Source organism: Maniola jurtina, chromosome 3, assembly GCF_905333055.1.
Source record: "Maniola jurtina chromosome 3, ilManJurt1.1, whole genome shotgun sequence".
NCBI lineage: Eukaryota > Metazoa > Arthropoda > Insecta > Lepidoptera > Nymphalidae > Maniola > Maniola jurtina.
The window spans coordinates 15167787-15189060 of NC_060031.1; the positions used below are offsets into that span (position 1 = coordinate 15167787).

The window sequence follows — 21274 nt, forward strand, 5'->3', positions numbered from 1 at the left end:
CATAGAAACATAGTAGGTACAACGCTTATTACAACATTGCGATATTTGTGGTTACATTTTGGAATACATAAGGTCAAACTGCAGAAGTGGCCTTAGTTGTTTGTATAAATCAAAATAGAAGATTATACCTGTAAATATTTTTACTATAAGCAATTCGATATTATTACATAACTTAGAAAGTTCTAAAACGATTAAGATTCTTTGATAAGCCCATAACACTTCTTGTACACTATTGTTCTTTATAGATCTTAAAATCATCCATCTAACGTTACTCGATTCATTATCTTAGCGTCTCGAATCTCGATTAAATCGCTCCTTTTATAGTTTATATCGGTTCTGATACAATCGGGAAGGCAGTTTAGACGATGATGTAAGATTCAGCGATAATTCAGAGAGGGTAAAATGGTAGATCGTTACGCAGATTCGCGTTAAAAGCTCAAGTCATTATTTCGATCCGATGAACAAAGCACGTACCGTACACGTATCTTTCTTCGAACCGCTAAGCTAAGAGATGCCTAGTTGGACTTCTATTATTGTACAATCGGAAAATGAACAAAGTAAGCAGTGATATGAAGGTATTCCTAATTAAAATGACGAGCAGTAATGCTTTTTACTTGTAAATTAAAGTAAATTGAACAGATCTATACAACATTGGTAAGTATAGGAAAAAAAATATAACGATTTTAACACAAAATATACTTCCTAATTTTATTGTGAGTTTGTAACAAGTACTTATTATGTACCTATTAAAAAATATATATTACTGGAGAGAAACTACTAGTAAAATATAATTCCTAAAACTGCGTCCGCGTGGGTTTATTTTTTAAAATCCCGTGATTTTCCGGGATAAGTTCGTTTTCGGGATTAAGTTAAATTCTGTGTACCTTTCATCAAAGCGGTTAAAACGGATGGGCCATAAAAAATCTGAAATACGTACTTCTAGTGTAGAGTAATAAGATTCCATGAATTTAGAACCGTAAAAAGGCAGTTTAGTGTAAAACATCGTGATTTTAGTATCGTGGGAACTGTGAATAGTATTATTTTAGCCGTGTTGAATTATCTCCGCGATCGCATCGGTCGCACGTGACGCGACTGCGCGGCCCGCCTGCGCCCGCCTGCGCCCGCGCCGCGCCTTATGAATTATTAAAACTTTTATTGTTGCCAGCGCAAAAAATATAGCAAAACTCACGACGATTTCTATTCCGAAAATAGGAGGCAATATTGTGAACTGTCCGGTCGCTTTATGACTCTCTATATTTGGAGAGCTGTAATGTTTATTGCTGTATGACTGACGGATTGATTTTGCCTTTCTTTGTAGATGATCGCAATAAAGATAGAAGTAGACTTTATTTATATTTTATTAATCATGTTTTTGTTATTTTCATCACATTTACAAAATAATGTAATCAATTTTAAATATACAACACATGTACTACCTAATTAATTTGATTTAGATTATTTTTTTCATTTATTTTTATTATTGTTCGCCTGTGCATGTGTGAACAATAAAGATAAATAAATGAAATAAATAAAAATAGCCACCAATCTTTGCACCATATTATAAATTTAAAACTACTCCAATGAATAAATATTTAAAACCACGACTTCGCAAAGAAAATTATTGAAATCGAAATTAACATTCCAGTCACGATCTCGCAGCCACAATTAATTTCCATTATCTTTAGTACTCGGCAGTAAAACTGACATCTGAACGACTTCCAAAAAACGTCACTCCAAAAAAGTGACAAATTGTTCGTGCGTGAGCAGCCTTTTATGCACTCTTTTGATTTTTTGTTACACATGTTATTCGTTGTAATACGTACTTGTAATAATCGATATTTTTAATATCTTAGTATCCTTAACTCATTTTGTTTAAACAAGCAATGGGGGTCTTACAGATATATACGAGTACACGGATTCCTCCAACATCAATGGGGGATCCGATTTGCTTTCTTTAAATATTTTTTGTTCAAATTTCAAATTTCTCTTAAAATTAAAAAAGTAGCGCTCTTTGCACTCGCACTCCTTTTAAATTTATCCTTGTCTGTGTAAAATTAAAAAACAAATTATAGTGAACAAAAAATAATAATTAATGGGCCCACAATTTTTTTGGTTCGAGTTTCGACTCTCCTAAAAACTAAGTTTTTAACTTGGAGAAACTAAGTTTTTTGATGTTAGGTACCTTTATTTAATACATAATATATTGCAAACATTCCATCTGTTTGTGAATTCAGCTATCGTAATATCCGGGCACGGCGCGTCACACTTGCAGTGGTAAAGCAGAGATGAGATCTTTCGGCGAATGGAACTTCACAGGGCTTGTATAAATCCGCCACATCTGCTCCATGTAAACTGACACGCTAAACGTGATTCTTTTACAAAATAGATTTAAAATAATATTATAATAAGTGCCTACATAATATGTAAAGATAAATAAAGTAAGATTAAATAAAGATTCACAACAAGCAGATAACAGACTTGATCTACAGTAGGTACTTACCTACAGTTTATGAAAAAGTTTTATTAGTTCTATTTTTATTATAAATAGAAAATGGTCTATGGAAAATTAAAAAAAAATAGTGGAAAATAAAACAAATTAAGCTACCTATAATATCTATTGTAAATTGCAATAAATAAACAATTATGGTTGTGCTATTCAAAAAAATAACTTTCAATAACAACTACTTTTTAATGATGATCCTCCTGACCCGAATAGTTTGGTTGGTTATTGAGGGTGGTAGTTTGTGGTAGGCCTTATTAGATAGGATAATCGTAAGGTAAAGATAAAGCGAAATTCATGTAGTACCGTGTCCCTCGTCTTCCTTCCTTCCTTTTATAAATATTTTTGCGACCATCTCTCTATGCAAATAAAAATTCCATGTCATTGAAACGTCTGAAGACATTCTTTGTAGTTACAAACATGGTTTTGGAACGCAACCCAAGCAGCCGCCATTTGCAGACAATGGCGTTGGCGGGAAAAGCGATACGCCTCGCGAAATTGAATCCAAGACATTTAGGGATTTGTTCGAATAATTGTTTTATTTATCGCAATAAAGTATCATTCCATTGGATGAATATATTGGGGTTTACAAGTGTATCCGAATTTTTCGGCAGGTAAAATTGTTTTTAAATAAAAAAAGCACAAATAAAAGTCGCGTGCACTAGAGCTATTTGAATTACATACTTTGTTTGTTCGTAATTAAAATTATTGTTTCAGTATTTTTTTTGCGTAGAATGTTTCCTGAGTATAATATCCGTATCATCCGTATCCGCATAATCTGAGTTACAATTGGATGCGTAAGTCTTTATATCCGATTTTATTGAAAAAAAATAATTAAGAAATAAGTAGCTGTGTATTAAAAACAATAAATTTATTTAGCAGACTTTAATATGATAAATTAGTTATAATATCGTAGTAATAGTTTGACCTGGCAGAACCAGAACTCAGAATCGATAAAAATGGACTTAATGACTTTTAGAACAGCTAAGCTCCAGGGTAAACCACTTGTAAATTTAACGACCGATAGGTGTCGCTGTTACGCTTTGTTTTTAACGTTTACGAGCTTTTAAACGTTTCCAGCGCACGGCCGTTAATTGAATATTCTATTATTCGCGGGATAAGTTAACCCGCTCAGCTTAACATTGCATATTCTATGAGCGGCACTTAACTTTGCTTTCACTAAATGAAATTCAATTGGGAAAAGCATTAAACGAATTTTGCAGAGTTGCGTCTTAGCTAACATTCTCTCCCTTATTATAAGTAGGTACTTATTTTGCGTTGTTGGTATGTAAAGGCAAGTATGTAGATTGTAGGTATGTAGTATACTTATACCTAATTAATATTTCCTACGTCTATGCTAGATATTTCAATTGCTTCGACTAAAGAACTGAAACGACAGATTGAGCTACAAGTATCTCTATCATGGCGACAAAATACTTAAGAGCTATTTAAACCACTGCCTTCAACATGCCTTCCCACAAAAAGTTGCGAAACCTAAGTCCATAAAACTCGGATTTGACATTGTGCCCCCACGTGACAGCTACGGGCCGAAAGGCGTGCGCCCGCGCATGGAGCCGTCGCGCTTTATATGGCCCGCCGCCTGCGTACGCGCATATTTATTTATCGACCAGCCGGCGCCCGCAAGCACTACTGCCTCAACTACCTACTACCTTTAGGGCGAGCACAGACAAGAGACGATTGGTCGCAAGTCTGTTTGATAAGGCAAAGTGAAATACTCTTAAATCTGGCACCAGGAGAATCCATTAATTTGTTCCATTTAATCGTACACACGATTAATACGACGTTACAAGCCAATTTTCTTATGGGGTCCTTCTTCTTTGTCATAACTTCGTAGTCGTGATCATCACAAAACGACGTCTTAAGGAGAAGGTGTTATACACCTCACGAGCAGTCGCCATTTCTCCCTGCTGGCCGACAGACCGGTACACTCGTGCAACTTGCAAAGGAATTGCCCACAGCAACTTAATTTGGTCGGTCCATCGCATGGACGACCTTCCTCTCCTTCTGGTGCCCTCCACTTACCCTGCACGACAAGACAGTCGATGGAGTCACTCTCACGCCGGGAGCCGCTTCCGAAGAATCTGACGGGTTAATGACCAACTTGATCATATAAGCAATTTCGCATATTAATTTTCAGAACTGCAATGGTCTCAAAGTCATAAAAGAACCTATGGCTAAAAACCATGTAAAAACGATGAATAATTAGAATTTAAAGCCTGCAAAGAAAGATAAAATTTGATGCCGCAGGATGTAGATTACTCACGCATCTTTACTTTGCAAGCTACTGTTACAAAAACAGAAAGTAAACTTGTCTCAAGTGCTACACATGTTGACAGGGCAGGGTCGATTTGGTTTTTTGTTCTGAAAGTTATCTCATGCATTCACACGAAGAACGTCTGCATTTTGTACGATAAGTAAATTGTTCGGGAGAATGCGTAGCGGATGAGATCATTTAGTATAATTTAAACAAGGGTACCTGACTCCCGCGGACTTTCCTTTGTCCCCGTTTTACCAAAATCCGATTATATTTGGATTTTTAATCATATCCTGTTGATTGATCTATTTTTATGGATAGATATTTCATAAATAAAGCTGTGAATAATCTGGACTCTATAACCAATACGGTGATTTCCAGAAAAAATTAACTACTAATGTAATTATTCGTATTTAATGAATAACCAATTTTTAGAAAGTATTTTATGACTTGATTTTAGGTTTTTTTCTCTCTTATTTATATTTTTTAATTATAATTCAGGCTCCTTGAATATCCTTATATTTAGGAAATTCCTGATTAATAGCTTTTACCATTACTCTCATGATACCAACACAAAAGTCAGTAAATGTTGGTCTTGAATGTTCCATACCAGATATGAGAATTTCAATTCGGGATTGTGATTTCTGCGTCAACCTCAAACTCAAGATTCGACCTAGTCTTCTTCGCAAGTCTACCGTGACCAGCCCACAGTTGGAAATTTAAAACTTGGCTTGACTTGCCAATGGAATAATCATCAAATTATTCTTGCCAATCGTCCACTAGGCGTGCCGTACGGTACGGTTGACGTATCGTATTGGAATATTTTAGGGTACGTGATTACCGTGATTGGCATCACCAAGCGTTACTTTACCTCTTCTGGTTATTTGGATCTATAGAAGTATCTCAACATTTATGACCTCAGCACGTATTCATCTGGAATCTTTATCGAATACTTAGTAAACCAGAGCACTCCACTTAAAACGTGAGAGATACAACTATAAAATACCAATAAAATGTTCCGAGCTGTGCGTACAGCGTTGACGTTATCATTTCCTATCGAAAACATTTGAAGTAGGCTATAAGTGCGCTTCACACATAAACAAATCAATATTATCTCGAGAGACGAATATAATTAGACATGGAAACTACCCTGTTGCCTCCAGAGATTAGAAAGTTCTTAATATTCTACCATACCGTTTATCCAAAGCAAATTATCGTTAAAGTAGTTTTAATAGTTTAGAATAATAAATTACGAGTAAATGACCAAGAATTTTACATTTTTACATAAATATTTTGGATAAATAAATAAACAATGTAAGAAAACAATATATAGCTAATGAATATTTTGCGAACATAGTAGGTCGATAAGAAATAAATGTAGAATGAAGGGAGGATTTAAATAGATTCGACTTATTGGAAATTACTTTTATTTTCAGGATGGACAAAGGCTTTTCATGGGAGCACCTGGCAGTTTCTATTGGCAAGGTGAGATATAGAAAATCTATAAAATTACTTCTAATAATTTTGTTATTGTTGAAGAATCAAAACTTGGTTTTAACTGTTAATCACAGAACTGGTTTTTGTGATGTTAACCAGAATATACATTTCATAAATCAAGTTGTTATCTCTAAAAGTGACGTAAGACGTTAAAAAAATTAAGAAGAAGTAACATTAAAGTTACACCATATGTATTCTGAGACTAAACATAGTTTTGGTTCTATAAACGATGATGAAAAGAAAATCAAAGTTATAATTTTAGTCGTAAATGTGAATATATTCTGAATGTTTAATGACAATCCACAGGACGAACATTTTCCATAGACACTAGCGCAAGGTTCAACTACTATATGCCGAAGGAAGGTAAAAAGCCAACGTACCGCAAGATTGACCTCGTAACTCTTAACCAGAATAACCTAGACAGGCTTCAAAGCATAATCCTACAAATAATAAAGTCAAACCATACACTTCATAGGTTTTAGTTCTTATTGCCACGATATTTCGAGTTTTGCTTTCTTCAATATTGGTATATGTACTTTTATCTTTATGAATTCCTTTTTACATTTTTGAGTATCAATATTTACATTATTAATATTATTTTGAATTCACAATCCTACAATTTTGGTTTAAAATCAACATTAACAAACATACGTATGTATGAAATATCAATAATTCAACTAATGATTCGGAAATCATTAAAACAAAAATTACCATGTTGTTCTTCCAGAGAAGTAAAACTCGCTTATATTTCAATAAGAACTAAACAATAATATTTTGGCTCTATTTATACTGGCTGATAGGGTTCGTTACTATTCTATCAATCAGCAGTAAAAATAGACTAATCATTAGCTTTCCATGTCACATCTTGATCAATGGTATCGATGGTATGTCGACCTATTTCCATCAGCTCCCATCCGATATAAAATTTAGATTTGCGCTCAAGTCGTTGCACGAAGAAAGTCTTTGATCCTCATGAATGGCCTATCTCTCCATTTTCTCATTCATGATCCCGTGCTAACCTCGCAGTCTGCATTTTTTTACTCGTCGTTTAGATCTATGTAAATGAGCTTAATTTTTTGAAAGAAACATAAATTAAAATTTGTAAAGTATCAAAATCTATTGATGCAATCAAGGTCAATCAACATATTATACATTGCAATCGGTCTTTACATTTGGGTTAGCAGAGATCCCTTTTCAGTTTTAACTGGTCCCAAAGGTTCATAGGTGTCCGGGAGATTATTATTAAAGGGATTAAGGAGGTGTAATATTAATGCTTGAAATAAATGCCCATCGCTTTTAAAACTAATTAAAAGTAAATTTTAAACTTCACCCCCATTGGCTTTAAAATAATTTGGTCGCTTTTATATTTTTGGTGGAATTAAACTTACTCAAAAATCCCTTTTAGTTTGCTGAGGTGTGATTTTAGTGTAAATTCAGTGGATTTTCGTATTTTTATAATTGGCGTTTTTTGAGACTGGAGTTTTGTGAGAATTTTGTAATTAAACTTTTGTTTTTGTTAATTAAAATCTGTCTCACTTAAAGGAGGCAATAAGTCCGATTTGAATTTGGTGTATCAGAGGACATGTATTTATGCTTTAAATGAGTTTTAATTCAAGATATCTAATGCTTCACCTGCAATAAATACTTAATCAAAGCCTGCTACATGTTATAGAAAATATTAAACACTACTAGTTACGTAACGGTGTCTTGGTATAAACTCATTGGCAAATATTCTATTGATAAGAAGTGCTTTTAAATCGTAGTCACTGATTATAATTATTGTAATATCTTCTATTTGTCATATTATGCACATGTTATTGCTGTGTCTACTAACAATTTTATTTCTATTTTGACTTAGTTCATCAAAACTAAAACATTTATTTTGTGTATTTTAAAATTGTTGATAGTAGACACAAGCATTTACTAGATTTATGTATATTCATACAATCCAAACTTTTCAAGTATCTTGTTCACATGAATGATATCACATATTCATATTTTAAAATTAACGGAATTTTGTCTGCTCGTTATTTGTTGTAACTTGTACAGTTCTCTTAAACCCATCATTGATATGAAACATATGAATATCATTAAAGCTTTCATCATGTACCTCATTGGCTTTAAAATCACTTCGCGTAAGAATGTTAGTAAAAATAAATTGTTTCTTTCGTAGGTCAGTTAAAAGTGCAGACATTGAATTCGAGGCCAGTATTGCTTTCGACACCGGAAGCCAGTCCTAAGTACGATGATTCGTATATGGGATATTCGGTAACAGTAGGAGACTTTGCTGGCCAAGGAATCCAAGGTGTAGCTGTTGGCGTTCCTAGGGGAGCAGAATTGAGAGGATTGGTTAGTCTATTTTAGATTTAGTTTTCTGTTCTGTTTTCTTTGACTTGATTAGCTCTGATCAAACTAAATCTTGCCTTGAAAATCAGAATCAAATTGGCTGACTGTAACTTTATACCAGTTTAATATTTCAACGACTTGATTCACCTCCTGTTGCAGTTTTGCATAGTTCAATGGAAAAGATTTGTTATATTTTCTCTTCTTCGCTGTTTATATCGATTAGCACTAAATAGAATCACGGAAGTATTGTTATACTTGTGTTTTTTTCCAGGTGGTTCTTTACACTTGGGAGCTGCAAAACATTAAAAATATCAGTGGTTCGCAAATCGGCGCCTATTTTGGCTACAGTCTCGCGAGTGGCGACATCGACGGTGATGGTGCGGAGGATCTTATTGTTGGTGCTCCCATGTTCACGAAGCCGAAGAGCGATGGATATGAACATGGAAGGATATACGTCATTTACCAGGGCAAGGACAGGGTAAGTTACTTTTCTGTCTGTACGTCATATTCCACATTTCTAAGGGTAAATAACTATAGGGGGTTTTTGCGATTTTAATGTTATAATGTGTGATGATGATATTGTTTGCTTTCAGTTGTTCACAAAGAACCATGCAAGAACCGGTGAAGTATCACGGGGCAGATTTGGTCTTGCAATCACCTCTCTTGGAGACATCAACTATGATGGATTTGGAGGTACAATTTTTTCACAACAGTCGATAAAAATACTTAATATTTCATACACAAATAAGTCTTCAAAAAAGTGTTCAATAAATAGACAATAGCTTAAATATTTCCAAACATTTTTGCTATCATCGCATAAATTATAACAATGGTTGGCTTTGCTATTAAATACAGATCGTGCATAACTTCGAGATCGTTCGGAGTCGCTCATGTTCGTTTTTTGCTAATGCTCAAATTGTACCTTCTTGAAGTTTTACAAAAATTTTTTTTAGTATAATGATGTTGTTTTTTTTGTTATTCAGATGTAGCAGTAGGTGCCCCTTACGGTGGCGAAAACGGCAAGGGAGTGGTATACATCTATCATGGAAGCGAGCTCGGCATCGGCGAAAAGTACTCTCAAGCCATCACTGCTGAGGAGATCAGCCCCATCCTCACCACTTTCGGCTTCTCCCTCTCGGGTGGAGTTGACTTGGATAATAACAACTATACTGATTTAGCTGTTGGAGCATATAAGTCTGACAGTGTTGTGTTTTTGAAGTGAGTTTGAATTTATTTACTTTGGTGCATTTTCTTCATTATTACTTACTTTGTTTTTTTAATCTCAACTCTTACTTCATTATATGACTGTCTGCGGCTGCTACTGCTATCTTTACTGGATCCATTTTGTAACCTCCAACTTTCTTAATTTTCAACTATTTTATTAATATGAAAAGGTCCATCCATCCATCCATCTTTATTTTATCCATCCTTCTTTTCTAATAATCCATGCATCATTTAATACAATTTTTTTGTTATTAACTTCAGTCATTATCCTCAGACACGAGTCAGTGACCAATGAACTATTGTCTAATTTGGGAACAATGAAGCACAAATAAGGAAAAATACTATCTATTTGTTGTGGGATGGTTAAAATATAACCACAATGAAAATATACAATATATACCTATTATATAGATAAATCTAATTATAAACAATAGCGCCTGATAAGCTCCATTATATCGTGACTAGCTTATGTCTGCGACCTCGTCCGCGTGGACTACCTACACAAATACACACTACACCCCCTTAGGGGTTGAATTTTCAAAATCCTTTTTTGTGGATATCTACGTCATAATAGCTATCAGCATGCCCGCCCGACCCATCCAGTAAATTGAGCTGTGCGTTTATTATTAATCAAACAGTCAGTCAGGCAGCTTTTTCTTTTATTTATTTAGATATCACTGTTGCCTAGATTATTATAAACATGTTTAACCTCGTCCACAGATCTCGCCCCGTAGTCAAAGTGATGGCAGACGTCCAGTTCATGGGGGAAAGCAAGTTGATTTCCATGGATGACAAGAAATGCTCTCTCTCCAACGGCACGCAAGTTGCGTGCGCGCATCTCATGTTCTGTCTTACCTATGATGGTGTCAATGTGGACCAGCAGATAAGTGAGTATACTTTCTAACTTATAAGTTTATCTACTAATCTAAAATACAAGGTTGATGATATTTGAATTATTTTTTTTGCATTCAAAAGTGTAATATTGTTATTATATCGTAAGACTTGCCACTTTCGAAACAACAACAAAAGATTTACTTAAGATTATACAGAATGCTCATCAACAACGTTAAAAAACTTCATTCATTAGGAATGCTGTAAGGCCGCGATTACAATCGTAAGTTTTGCTCACGTAAGTAGCTTATGTAATTAATTGACAGCAAAACTAAGGTAAATGACACTTATAAAAGTGTTACGTACATTTATAAACTTTTGTAAAACATAACATTTGCAGGTGTAATTGTGGCCTTATATTACGTTTAAAAGCTATATATGTATTATTATACCAACCAATGTGACAGGAAAATTGTGTTAATAATTCTAATTTTCTACTCCATAAAAAAAATATAAAATTATATAAAAATTATAAATCACTTATAATCACTTTGATGTTTAGAATTTTATTGTGATTTTCTTTTTTCCAAGCCGAGGGATATATTTGCTATTTCGGTGAGTGGTAGCAAACGATTGGCTATGGATAAAAAACAAAATTATTCGTTGATTTTGAATTTTATCATTTGAATTTGAGTTGGCTAATCGTCCACGCTTTGAACAGATGACTTCCCAGCTCATGCATCAAACTTAAAAGAAATAGTAACGAAATTATCATTTGTACATAAAAATACCACTCGTAGTGATTCGATGTTAGAAACTCACCATTTTATCGTCGCACTTTAGTTTTATGACGCATGAAATTATTTCCAAATTAACTTCTGACTTATAGCTACTTAAATTATATTGTAATACATCTAGATATGCGATACATTTTTACACCATGAGAAACTTTTTATTAAGATAATGCAAAATATATAGCAAGAATCTTGATGGTCCCAAGAAACTTCCTTGTCGCAATACGTTATTAAAAACTAGAGTAGATGAATGTCTTCACATGTATTTATAGTACTAATAAGTACTTTAAAAATGATATCAATTCATAAATCGTTTCCCACTCATAGATCTAAAAGTAAAGAATTAAAACAAACATATGTATAATTTATCAAATGTGTCATAGATTTCGAAGTAACGTTGGACCTAGACTCACGGCAGAAGACCAGCAAACGACTGTTTCTAATGGAGAGCAGACAGACGATATACACAACGCACATTTTGCTTACTCAAGGACTGCAGGAGTGCAAGAATATCACGGTGTACCTTGACGTAAGTAAAATTAATGATTTTACTGTAAAATATTTAAGGTATCAATCATATCTTGTGCTCTTCATTGATGTAGAAAGTAATAGGTAATTCTTATTGTCCTCTTTTCAGTATATTCGCCAAAATGAGTAACGATGCATCATTAAACGATTATTAAAACTTAAGTCATAAAACATAAAACACATGAAATGTATAAACATTTAACTTTTAGGATGAGATCCGCGACAAGCTGACTCCCATAGAGGTGAAGATGACGTATGAGCTGACGCAGCAAGCGGCCGGCAGCGCGGTGCCGCCCGTGCTGGACCGCACGCGCAGCATCGAGCGCACCGACTCGCTCAACATACAGAAGAACTGCGGACTCGACAACGTGTGCATACCCGACCTACAGATGTTTGTTACCACGTGAGTACACCATCTTCTGCCAAACATAATAGAGATGAAGAAACGGTTGCGCTGACGCAGGAATTTTAAGTTAACTTCTACTACAATAATCTCAATAATAATTCACACTCAATATCAGTTAAAGTTTTATCTCTTATCATTACAGACCTACAGTCAATTACGTGCTAGGATCAAGTGAGAATGTCCACATTGATGTGGTAGCCAAGAACGCCGGTGAGGATGCCTTCGAAGCAGCCTATTACCTTCAAATTCCCGCGGGAGTCACTTACGCCAAGATGGACCGATTGGACAAAGATAACGCTGATTCTTCACCGATATACTGCTCCATTAAGAACAAGGGTGCTGAGGGAAATAGCACATTGAAATGTGATTTAGGAAACCCTATGGCTAGCGGGCAAAGTGTAAGTTAATAATTTTTTTTTAATACATCTTGTCTGAATCACTAACCTTTTATGTTGTGTAGGTAGTTGTCTGAAACTGTCCTTAATAATTTTTGTTCAAAATTTTTTATTCAACATTTGGAAAGCTATATCAATTGAGTTCAATTTGAATTACATGTACTATTGCTCTCAGTAAAGTAACTTGCCATTACAATATTTCTCAGAAAAAAATACCAATTGTTATATTCATTCTTGTCACTCAAAGTACCTTAATTACATCCATCCAATGGAATCATGTTAAGTATTAACCCTGGGTGAATACAGGAAATATGCAGGAACAGCTCCAATGCCGTCTTATAATTTATGAAGCCAGACATGTGGGCTGAATATTCAACTAATTTCTATCTTCTACCTACTTCTAGGTGAACTTCCGCGTGATATTGGAAGTAGATGCCCGTGTAAGAACTCTCAACTTCGACATGGAGGTGAACTCCACCAACCCGGAGCAAGGCACGCAATACGACAACACCAGACACATGGCTATTGGCGTCGTGGTCAAGGCTGTCTTGTCCATCATTGGGTAAGTGAAACAACTTTAAATAAATAAAATTAATAAAAGTTTATTCAGCTCAACCACCAACAAAATGAATAAAAAATAAAAATACAATTGATGTTAATACAACAAAATAGCAACTAAACTTAAAACTAGAAAATTTATAGAACAATATTTTGTGTGTGAGCCAAAAGGACTCTGCCTCAGCATCATCACTACTGCGCTGATTTTCCACAATTTGTGTCCACCTTAAGTAACAACAATAAGCAGCATAATTGATGATCTGTCAAAATTATTAGGATAAACCTCAATGTTCCAATATTACCATTCCAGAGCATCAGATCCACCAGAATTGCACTACAATGCTTCACTGTACGACGCGCAAAAGTTGAAAGATGACACAAAGCTGGGCCCTCAAGTCATTCACAAGTACAACATCAAGAACGAAGGACCTTTTACTGTTGAGGAAGCTGAGATTTATGTGATGTGGCCTTATCAGACTCTAACAGGTAAAAATTATTTTTATAGGAATACTTCCGTAAAGATCTAACAGATTCCCATAACACTCTGTACAAAGACGATAGAACACACAAAAATACATCTAGAACTTAATAATATAGTTACTTAAGTTTTTTCCGACGAGCGGGTTAGTTTTGGATTGTACACAAAGAGGCAGCCACTTTTGAATCCGCTCAAACAAAAGAAGTTGGTACTGGGTTTAGTTTATTTATTCATCATGTTTCTTGTGTACTTACAATCCATGAGGTAGGGTGGTGAGATGAGCACTATCGTATCACAGTCAAGGGCTAACTTGTCGTTGAATAAAAAAAAATCAAAAATATTCTCTAACGACTCATTTTTGACTTGGCTTGCACAAGATTCGAAGCTAAGATACACAGTAGACACTAGTTAGGTTACTTATTTAGTAGCAGTTCATGATGAACAGTGAGCATCAAGTTATTCGGTAGGGTAGGTAGTGTTTTGTAACTCTCCTTCACTCCACTATTTATACTACCCTCTAATAAAATAATATCGAAGCTGAAATTCCATCGACTTGTCGTCATCGTTAACGGATAGATGTCCACTGCTGGGCATCATAGGTCTCTTGTAGAGGCTTTCACACGCTATGGTTTTGAGCTACCTGAATTCAACTGCTTCCTGCTACTCGTCTGTCCACCTAATCGGGAGATTCCTAACGCTGCGTTTTCTGGTAGCCATTCCAGCATCTTAGTCAGCCCAATGTCTAACATCTGGTTGTGTAATAACTTATAATAGTAAAATTATGTTTTCAGGTGAGAATCTGATGTACATGTTGGTGCAACCGCAATGGCTAGGCAACATGAAGTGTGATGTGGCGCGAAATATCAACCCGGAGAACATCTTCGTGCAAAACCCTTACGCCTTCCTGCTCGCTAAGGAAAAAGAAGGTATGTTCATATGAAATGAATTAATTTCATTCTTCTGCTTCTGTGATCTAGTGGTTATCTCATTCAACCGTAGACTATGAGTAAATCAAGACCAAAAGTATTTGACTTCGAGTTACATGACCATGACCCGCGATAACATGCAACACTTAGTAATCCCACTGTCGACTTACATCAATGGCTAAATTACAATCATTCACTTCCAATGTAATCCATACATTTTTATACAAAGCAGTGACCAAGGGTCGCTTCCCAATTATCGTATGTCGAGGTCGGGTAGTTCAAAGTGTACTTGTGTGTGCACAAAATTCAAATCGCGATTACTAATTAGTTGTCAAAAGCTTTTGAAAGTTTACTAAACGATTTTTCAATCGTCAATTATCTTTTTAACCCCCGACCCAAAAAGAGGGGTGTTATAAGTTTGACGTGTGTATCTGTGTATCTGTGTGTCTGTGTATCTGTGTATCTGTGTATCTGTCTGTGGCATCGTAGCGCCTAAACGAATGAACCGATTTTAATTTAGTTTTTTTTGTTTGAAAGGTGGCTTGATCGAGAGTGTTATTAGCTATAATATAAAAAAATTGGTTCAGCCGTTTAAGAGTTATCAGCTCTTTTCTAGTTTTCTTGTAGAAAAAAAGCTTAGATAACCGGTAGGTTCATAATATTATGTCAATAGACAAATGTCAAGCTGTCAAGATGGACGTTGCCTAAATACATAATTATTTATTTGAAAATGATGTTTTGGAACACTCAAATACTTTGGATCGTCGGGGGTGTTATAAATTTTTAATTTACACTTGTATCTAAGGAATAAAATTGTCGTTTCGACAGATTTCCTATACAAAAACTGTTAAACCTCAAATTTAATCTCAAATAAAAAATATTTGACAATTGAAAAATGAGCCCTAACTATGCGATAATTGTCTGCACATTGATCATCAATCTCATCAGTGTAAGTCCACTGCATGATACATCAGTGTGAAAGAAAATACAATTTATATTTCTTTTTCAGCAATGAAGAGCAATGAACTCTACACGGGATCGCAAATTGGTGGCAGTGTTGGTTATTATGGACAACGTACGTAACTTATTTAAAGTGAGAGATTACAATATAGGCGAAGCATATTATATTATTTATACAGTTGTATCTTTCTTTTGCAGAAAATTGGGATGATAGCTACTCTATAAACGGCCAATTTGTTTCTCAGCAAGGCAGTGGCCAAGTTAGTGGCAGTCAAGGTCAAAGTTCTAGTGGCATTTATGGTAGCGGAGGTCAATTTAATAGTAACCAAGGAAGTGGTGGCCAAGTCACTGGACAGACAAATACAATTGTATCAGCTGGTGGTCAGTATGGATCGAGTGGAGGCCAAGCTACCGGTAACCAATATGGTACTGGCCAAGTTTCTGGAGGCCAGTATGGCAGTGGCCTAGGTGGTGGTACAGGTCAAGGCAGCTCATATTCATACAACCGTACCTGGTCAAGCGGATCGTCTGGTGAAGGTTTGACGGAAGCAGAACGAGAAGTTATGAGAAAGAATCTCCAAACATTAGCAAGACCTAATTACCAGGGATCTGGAAGAGATTTAAATCAGGGAACTTATAATCAAGGACATGTTACTTATACTCAGGGAGGTCAAAGTGGATATGGCCAAGGTAGTCAAACTCAGGGTAGTTATGGTGGCCAAGTTCAGGGTAGCTACGGTCAGGGACAAGCGCAAGGAGGTTACGCACAGGGCAACTACAACCAAGGTGGCTATTACCAAGGAAATGCTCAAAGCGGCCAAGGTTACGCCCAAGGACAAGGGTTTGGCAATGCTGGTGAATTTGGGAAAGACGGGCGTGTAGTTCGAGTTAAGAACCGTACGATTATCTATGATGAAAACCACAACATTATATCCCAAACTGAAACGAGTACGGAATATGGGTCGTTGGGACACGAGGGTGAAGCGGGCAGCTCTTTTAACACGTAAGCATATCAAACATCTTGCTTCAACTATAATTTAGGTGTAATATTTTTTTAGCAGGTACAAAATATTATGATGTTCAAATTTACAGCACCAAACTAGTACAGAACTGTCAATACGTCTAATTCCCCAGATAAGGATTAATTAAAACAAATCTATCCTTAACTAACCCCTATTTTTTGCGCGAAGAATCGGCCTGGCTATTCAGTGCAAAAATGCAGCCCACATTCTTGGCGCCAATTCAGGCTAGCTGTAAATTTTACTTTAACAGTTTCAGTTATACAGAAAACTTTTTAACGTAACAACTTGAATAACTTATTATTTAAAACTTATCATGGGTTGTAGGTACCTCAACAACCAAGGTGGTGCAAGCCAAAACTACGGTTCAAGTTCAGGTCAAGGTCAAGGCTTCGTCCACGGTTCCTGGGCAACGACTGAAACTGTGAACCCAGATATCATGAATGCTGGATCCAGTACCTTTAGAGGCGGCCCCAGTATCACTGTAGTGGGGGACGAGGAAGAAGACAAGCTGGAAGGATTTGGAGCTTATGCTGCCCAGAATTCCAATAATGAATTTAAATACGGAATTGCTGATGTAACTAATGCCAGAGGCGGAGCAGGTGCTGTTCATGGAGGTGCTTATCAAGGTTCCCAAAGCGGAGGTGCCCAAGGAGGTTACCAAACTGGAGTCGGACAGGGAAGTTATAGAGGCTCGTCTGGGAGCGGCTACGGCGCTAACAGTGGAGGTTATTCTTATTCTTCTAGCTCAGGTAAATCTTATTCATTTGCTACCTTTTGGTATTAAACCATTGTGTTACTGGCTGATGCTCGCGATCTGCGTTGATCATCTGCGTTGATTTACAGGTTTAAAAGTTTTAAAAAATTTATTAAGAAAAAAAGTATCTTAATATACCCGTCCCCTGGATGCAAACTATCTCCATCCCAAATTGTGTCGAAATCGATTCAGCAGCTTATGCAAAGCACCAGAATTTGTGCAACAATTAAATTATTATAAATGTTCCAAGTCCCTCCAACGAAAATGCTTTTTAAGTATCTAAATCGATCTTAATTTCGAAACAGAACCAAGATATTTCATTGAAAGTTCACTAGTAGATGAAAATATAGAATGTATTACTTACTTTGCCCAACAGGAGGCCAAAATACGTACTCTCAATCGGGTGGCAGTTACAGTTCAACGGCAGAACAACGACGAGAGAGCACTAGACGGAAACGACAAGATCAAGAGGTAGGTAAATCTATTAGAGTTTAAGGACAGCTTAGTCATTATCGTCATCAATCTATAGAAGTCCACTGCTGGAATAGGTCATAAGGACTTCCACACGCCAGTCTGAACCCAGCAGCTTCCTGCGATTCTTTGATGTTGTCTGTCCAGCTAGTTGGGGTTCGCCGACGTCGCGATTTCCGGTACGAGGTCACCATTCTAGCATCTTGGGACCCCCTAAGACTCTCGGTTCTTCCAACTATGTCCCCCACCCCTTGCCACTTTAGCTTCGCAACCCTTTGAGTTAGGTCGGCTACATTGGTTCTGATATTAGATCTCTTCATTTCTGATTTGATTACTTAGAGAAACTCCGAGCATATTATCTCTCCATTACCCATAGAAGTGGTTTTTTGAGAATTTGTGGGAACCCTTGACATTTAGTCGCAGTTTTGTATTTGGATTTCACTGTTTCAATGATAATAAAACTTGTAAAATCAAAGTTCGGAAGTAACGAGGTTGAATACCTGAATATTTGTTACTGTACATGAGATTTATGTTTTTTTATGCACTCACAAAAAATCTTTATTTTACTTTGTGCTTTACTTTGTTTTGTATTCTCCGTTTTGGAAGCCCTGTTTTCCGAGACACAGTTTTTACTAGTTCAGGAAACAGGTGCACATGCAGTAATGTTTATTATTATAACTAATTGTGTTTTGTTACGTTTATGTTACATTTGTTTCTGAGCCAAATAAATTTATCTTATCTTATCTTATCTTTTATTAATAAGTCGATGTTTTCTAGGTGGATCCGCAATTAAAAGAGATGTTGGAGAAATGCCAAGAGAAGTACAAGTGTGAGGTGCTGCGGTGTAGGACTGGGCAGCTGGTGAAGGGACAGGAGATCTGGCTAGCGTTGCGGTCAAGAATCAACGCCTCAGTACTTAATGAAGTATGCACCTGCCACCTATACATATATTGTAAAAAAGTAGTGATTGGCAAACCCATTGAGTTATTAAGTACATACTAATTAGCAATACCATAAACGTTTTTATTACATGAGCAATAAGTGCTCAGTAATTTACAAAATTGATCAATGTTTTGAGAGGACGTAGAATTAATTATGCATCGTTCAGGTTCTAAAACCTTTAAAACCTGAACGTGGCACTCAAACTTCTGAAACGGGCATTTAAACCAATTTGGTTTAGGAATAGAATAGAATAGATATTTATTCAAATAAACTTTTACAAGTGCTTTTGGATCGTCAAAAGAATTTACGAGTAGTTCGGTTCGATTTGGTTTAGGGAAAAAGATGACAGAGTAATATTTTTCAGATTTCACAAGAGCGAGCAGTAAAGCTGTCCTCACTAGCAGCGGCGCGGGTGTCCCGGCTACCCATGGTGGGGCGGCCGACGGACCGGACGTGGAAGGTGGTGGAGGCGCACACCACGGTCACGCCTCAGCTCGAAGCGCTGGAGAGCGGTACAATCCCGCTGTGGGTCATCATCTTGGCTGCTGTGGTTGGCGCCTTACTGCTGCTTTTGCTCATCTTCGCGCTCTACAAAGTAAGTTTATCGTGTCAAGAAAGTCTTTGGAAAACTGTAGGGCATGTATGTGTTTGTATGTATGCATCTGACAAAAAACTCTCTGTAAAAATATTGAATAGAAAGAACCATGCCTTTTTCATACAAAATTAAATTGATTTATGTACTGACGTTTCGTGCATTGTTTAACTGAAATTATTTCCTCTGACCGCATGTAATAACAATAAAATACCGTTAACTCTTGACTTCACACTTCAGTGTCTTCGCCATCGACGGCAATAAAATGATCTTCACTCCTCCTCCGCTATCCAAACGTAGTCTATAAGTTTTCAACCAGCAATCTGGTTCATCCTTGTAATTTCAGACGTCACTTGTTATGTGACACGGAAATACGGCTTAAGAGGCTTGACTTCACAAAAAACTCACAAATGTTCGACTTAAATTGTTTTAAGCCACTATTGTCTGCACCTTTAGATTTATATCGAGATTCTGTGCTAATGTTTCTGTGTTTTCTGATTCTTTCCAGTGCGGATTCTTCAAGCGCAACCGCCCTTCCGACCACGCCGAGAGACAACCCCTGAACGGTCGTGACGAACATCTTTGATATCCGACCACTGATCTCGGCCTCTCTAGCGACGCGGCCGCCACCTCGGACGTCGACGCCACCTCCGATCTCGACGCCACCTCGGACGTTGACGCCACCACTGATGTCAACGGCACCTCGGACGTTAACGCTTCAGACTCTAGTGCTACTGATGCAGCGAGTGATGTGACCAGCCAGGACTCTACTAGCATGGACCGCTATTAAGAGTATATTATCGCTAATTTTTTATGTAAACGTGAATTTCGATGTTGATGTCATGCCACCTATGGTAACTTTGACGTCAATTTTAACTCTAATATGTGATCTAGTCCAAAAATAATTAGCGACTACTTTTAGCCATGCTTACGATGTGTTTATTTTGTCGTGTTAAACTATCAACCCTTGCGTTTAACGTCAGTTTAAATCACGCCTAAAGTTTCTGCAATAGATCGATAATTTGACTATGTTAATAAGTAGATTGCAACACCATAGCTGATAGCAGTAGTAACTAGATATACTCGTATCTATATTTAATGACTGTGGTCATAAAACATAGGCCAATTTGAAAGACGTGGTGGGAGTTGGCGGCCATTACTTTAATAAAACTGGAGGTTGACTAAAATTTGTTTCTTTATTTTATCAAATTGATTTACATTTGTAACTTTATACATCTGAGTAAATTTTAGTCAATCTTCTGCTTAGGAGCGAGTGTTGTAAAAATCACACTAAAAATTAGTGAAACTAATAATTCAGATGTAAACTTTTGACTATGAAAAATGAAAAACGACAGATTTCAGTTCTGAAATTTATTTTACTTAGTTTTTGTACAACAGAATTATATAAAATTGTCAATTGTATATACCAGAATAAAAAGTGCCTCATGAGATTAATCTCAAAATAGAATTTTATATTTGTGAAAACCTTGAATATTTTTGACTAAAAATGTTTTAAGGCATACCTATACAAAAATATGTATAAATATATATATTTTAGATATTATAACGTATTACTAGTCACGATATTGAAACATAGAAACAAACCACTTTGGTATTACGCCATATTAGGGTATATATGAAAAACGAAAAGTATAAAAAAATGAGTACACGCTATGAGTGTCAAAAATGGTTGAGTGTGTAAAATGTGATCTATATAAATATTAATTAAGTTTATTTTCAAATGACTGCGTATTATTGCAGTTAGTTATATAAAG

General features: G+C 36.1%; 1 protein-coding gene across 4 annotated transcripts in view; it reads left to right on the plus strand.

Annotated features, from left to right (window-relative positions):
- The window catches only part of LOC123881237 (integrin alpha-PS2), a 116258-nt gene extending 95106 nt beyond the window's left edge, over positions 1-21152 (plus strand). For 2 of the 4 annotated variants that reach the window (XM_045929940.1, XM_045929941.1), the window contains 20 exons: positions 6212-6260; positions 6579-6635; positions 8446-8621; positions 8890-9096; positions 9212-9311; positions 9602-9836; positions 10563-10729; positions 11851-11996; positions 12205-12398; positions 12544-12799; positions 13201-13358; positions 13665-13840; positions 14624-14758; positions 15768-15833; positions 15917-16721; positions 17065-17489; positions 17871-17965; positions 18743-18889; positions 19272-19502; positions 20008-21152. In XM_045929940.1, coding sequence (XP_045785896.1) covers positions 6212-6260; positions 6579-6635; positions 8446-8621; positions 8890-9096; positions 9212-9311; positions 9602-9836; positions 10563-10729; positions 11851-11996; positions 12205-12398; positions 12544-12799; positions 13201-13358; positions 13665-13840; positions 14624-14758; positions 15768-15833; positions 15917-16721; positions 17065-17489; positions 17871-17965; positions 18743-18889; positions 19272-19502; positions 20008-20085 — 3903 coding nt within the window. In that variant the 3' untranslated portion in view covers positions 20086-21152. The remainder of the gene's footprint in view (positions 1-6211; positions 6261-6578; positions 6636-8445; positions 8622-8889; positions 9097-9211; positions 9312-9601; positions 9837-10562; positions 10730-11850; positions 11997-12204; positions 12399-12543; positions 12800-13200; positions 13359-13664; positions 13841-14623; positions 14759-15767; positions 15834-15916; positions 16722-17064; positions 17490-17870; positions 17966-18742; positions 18890-19271; positions 19503-20007) is intronic. The other 2 variants (XM_045929942.1, XM_045929943.1) reach the window with 1 other exon arrangement.
- Positions 21153-21274: the final 122 nt, after the last annotated feature.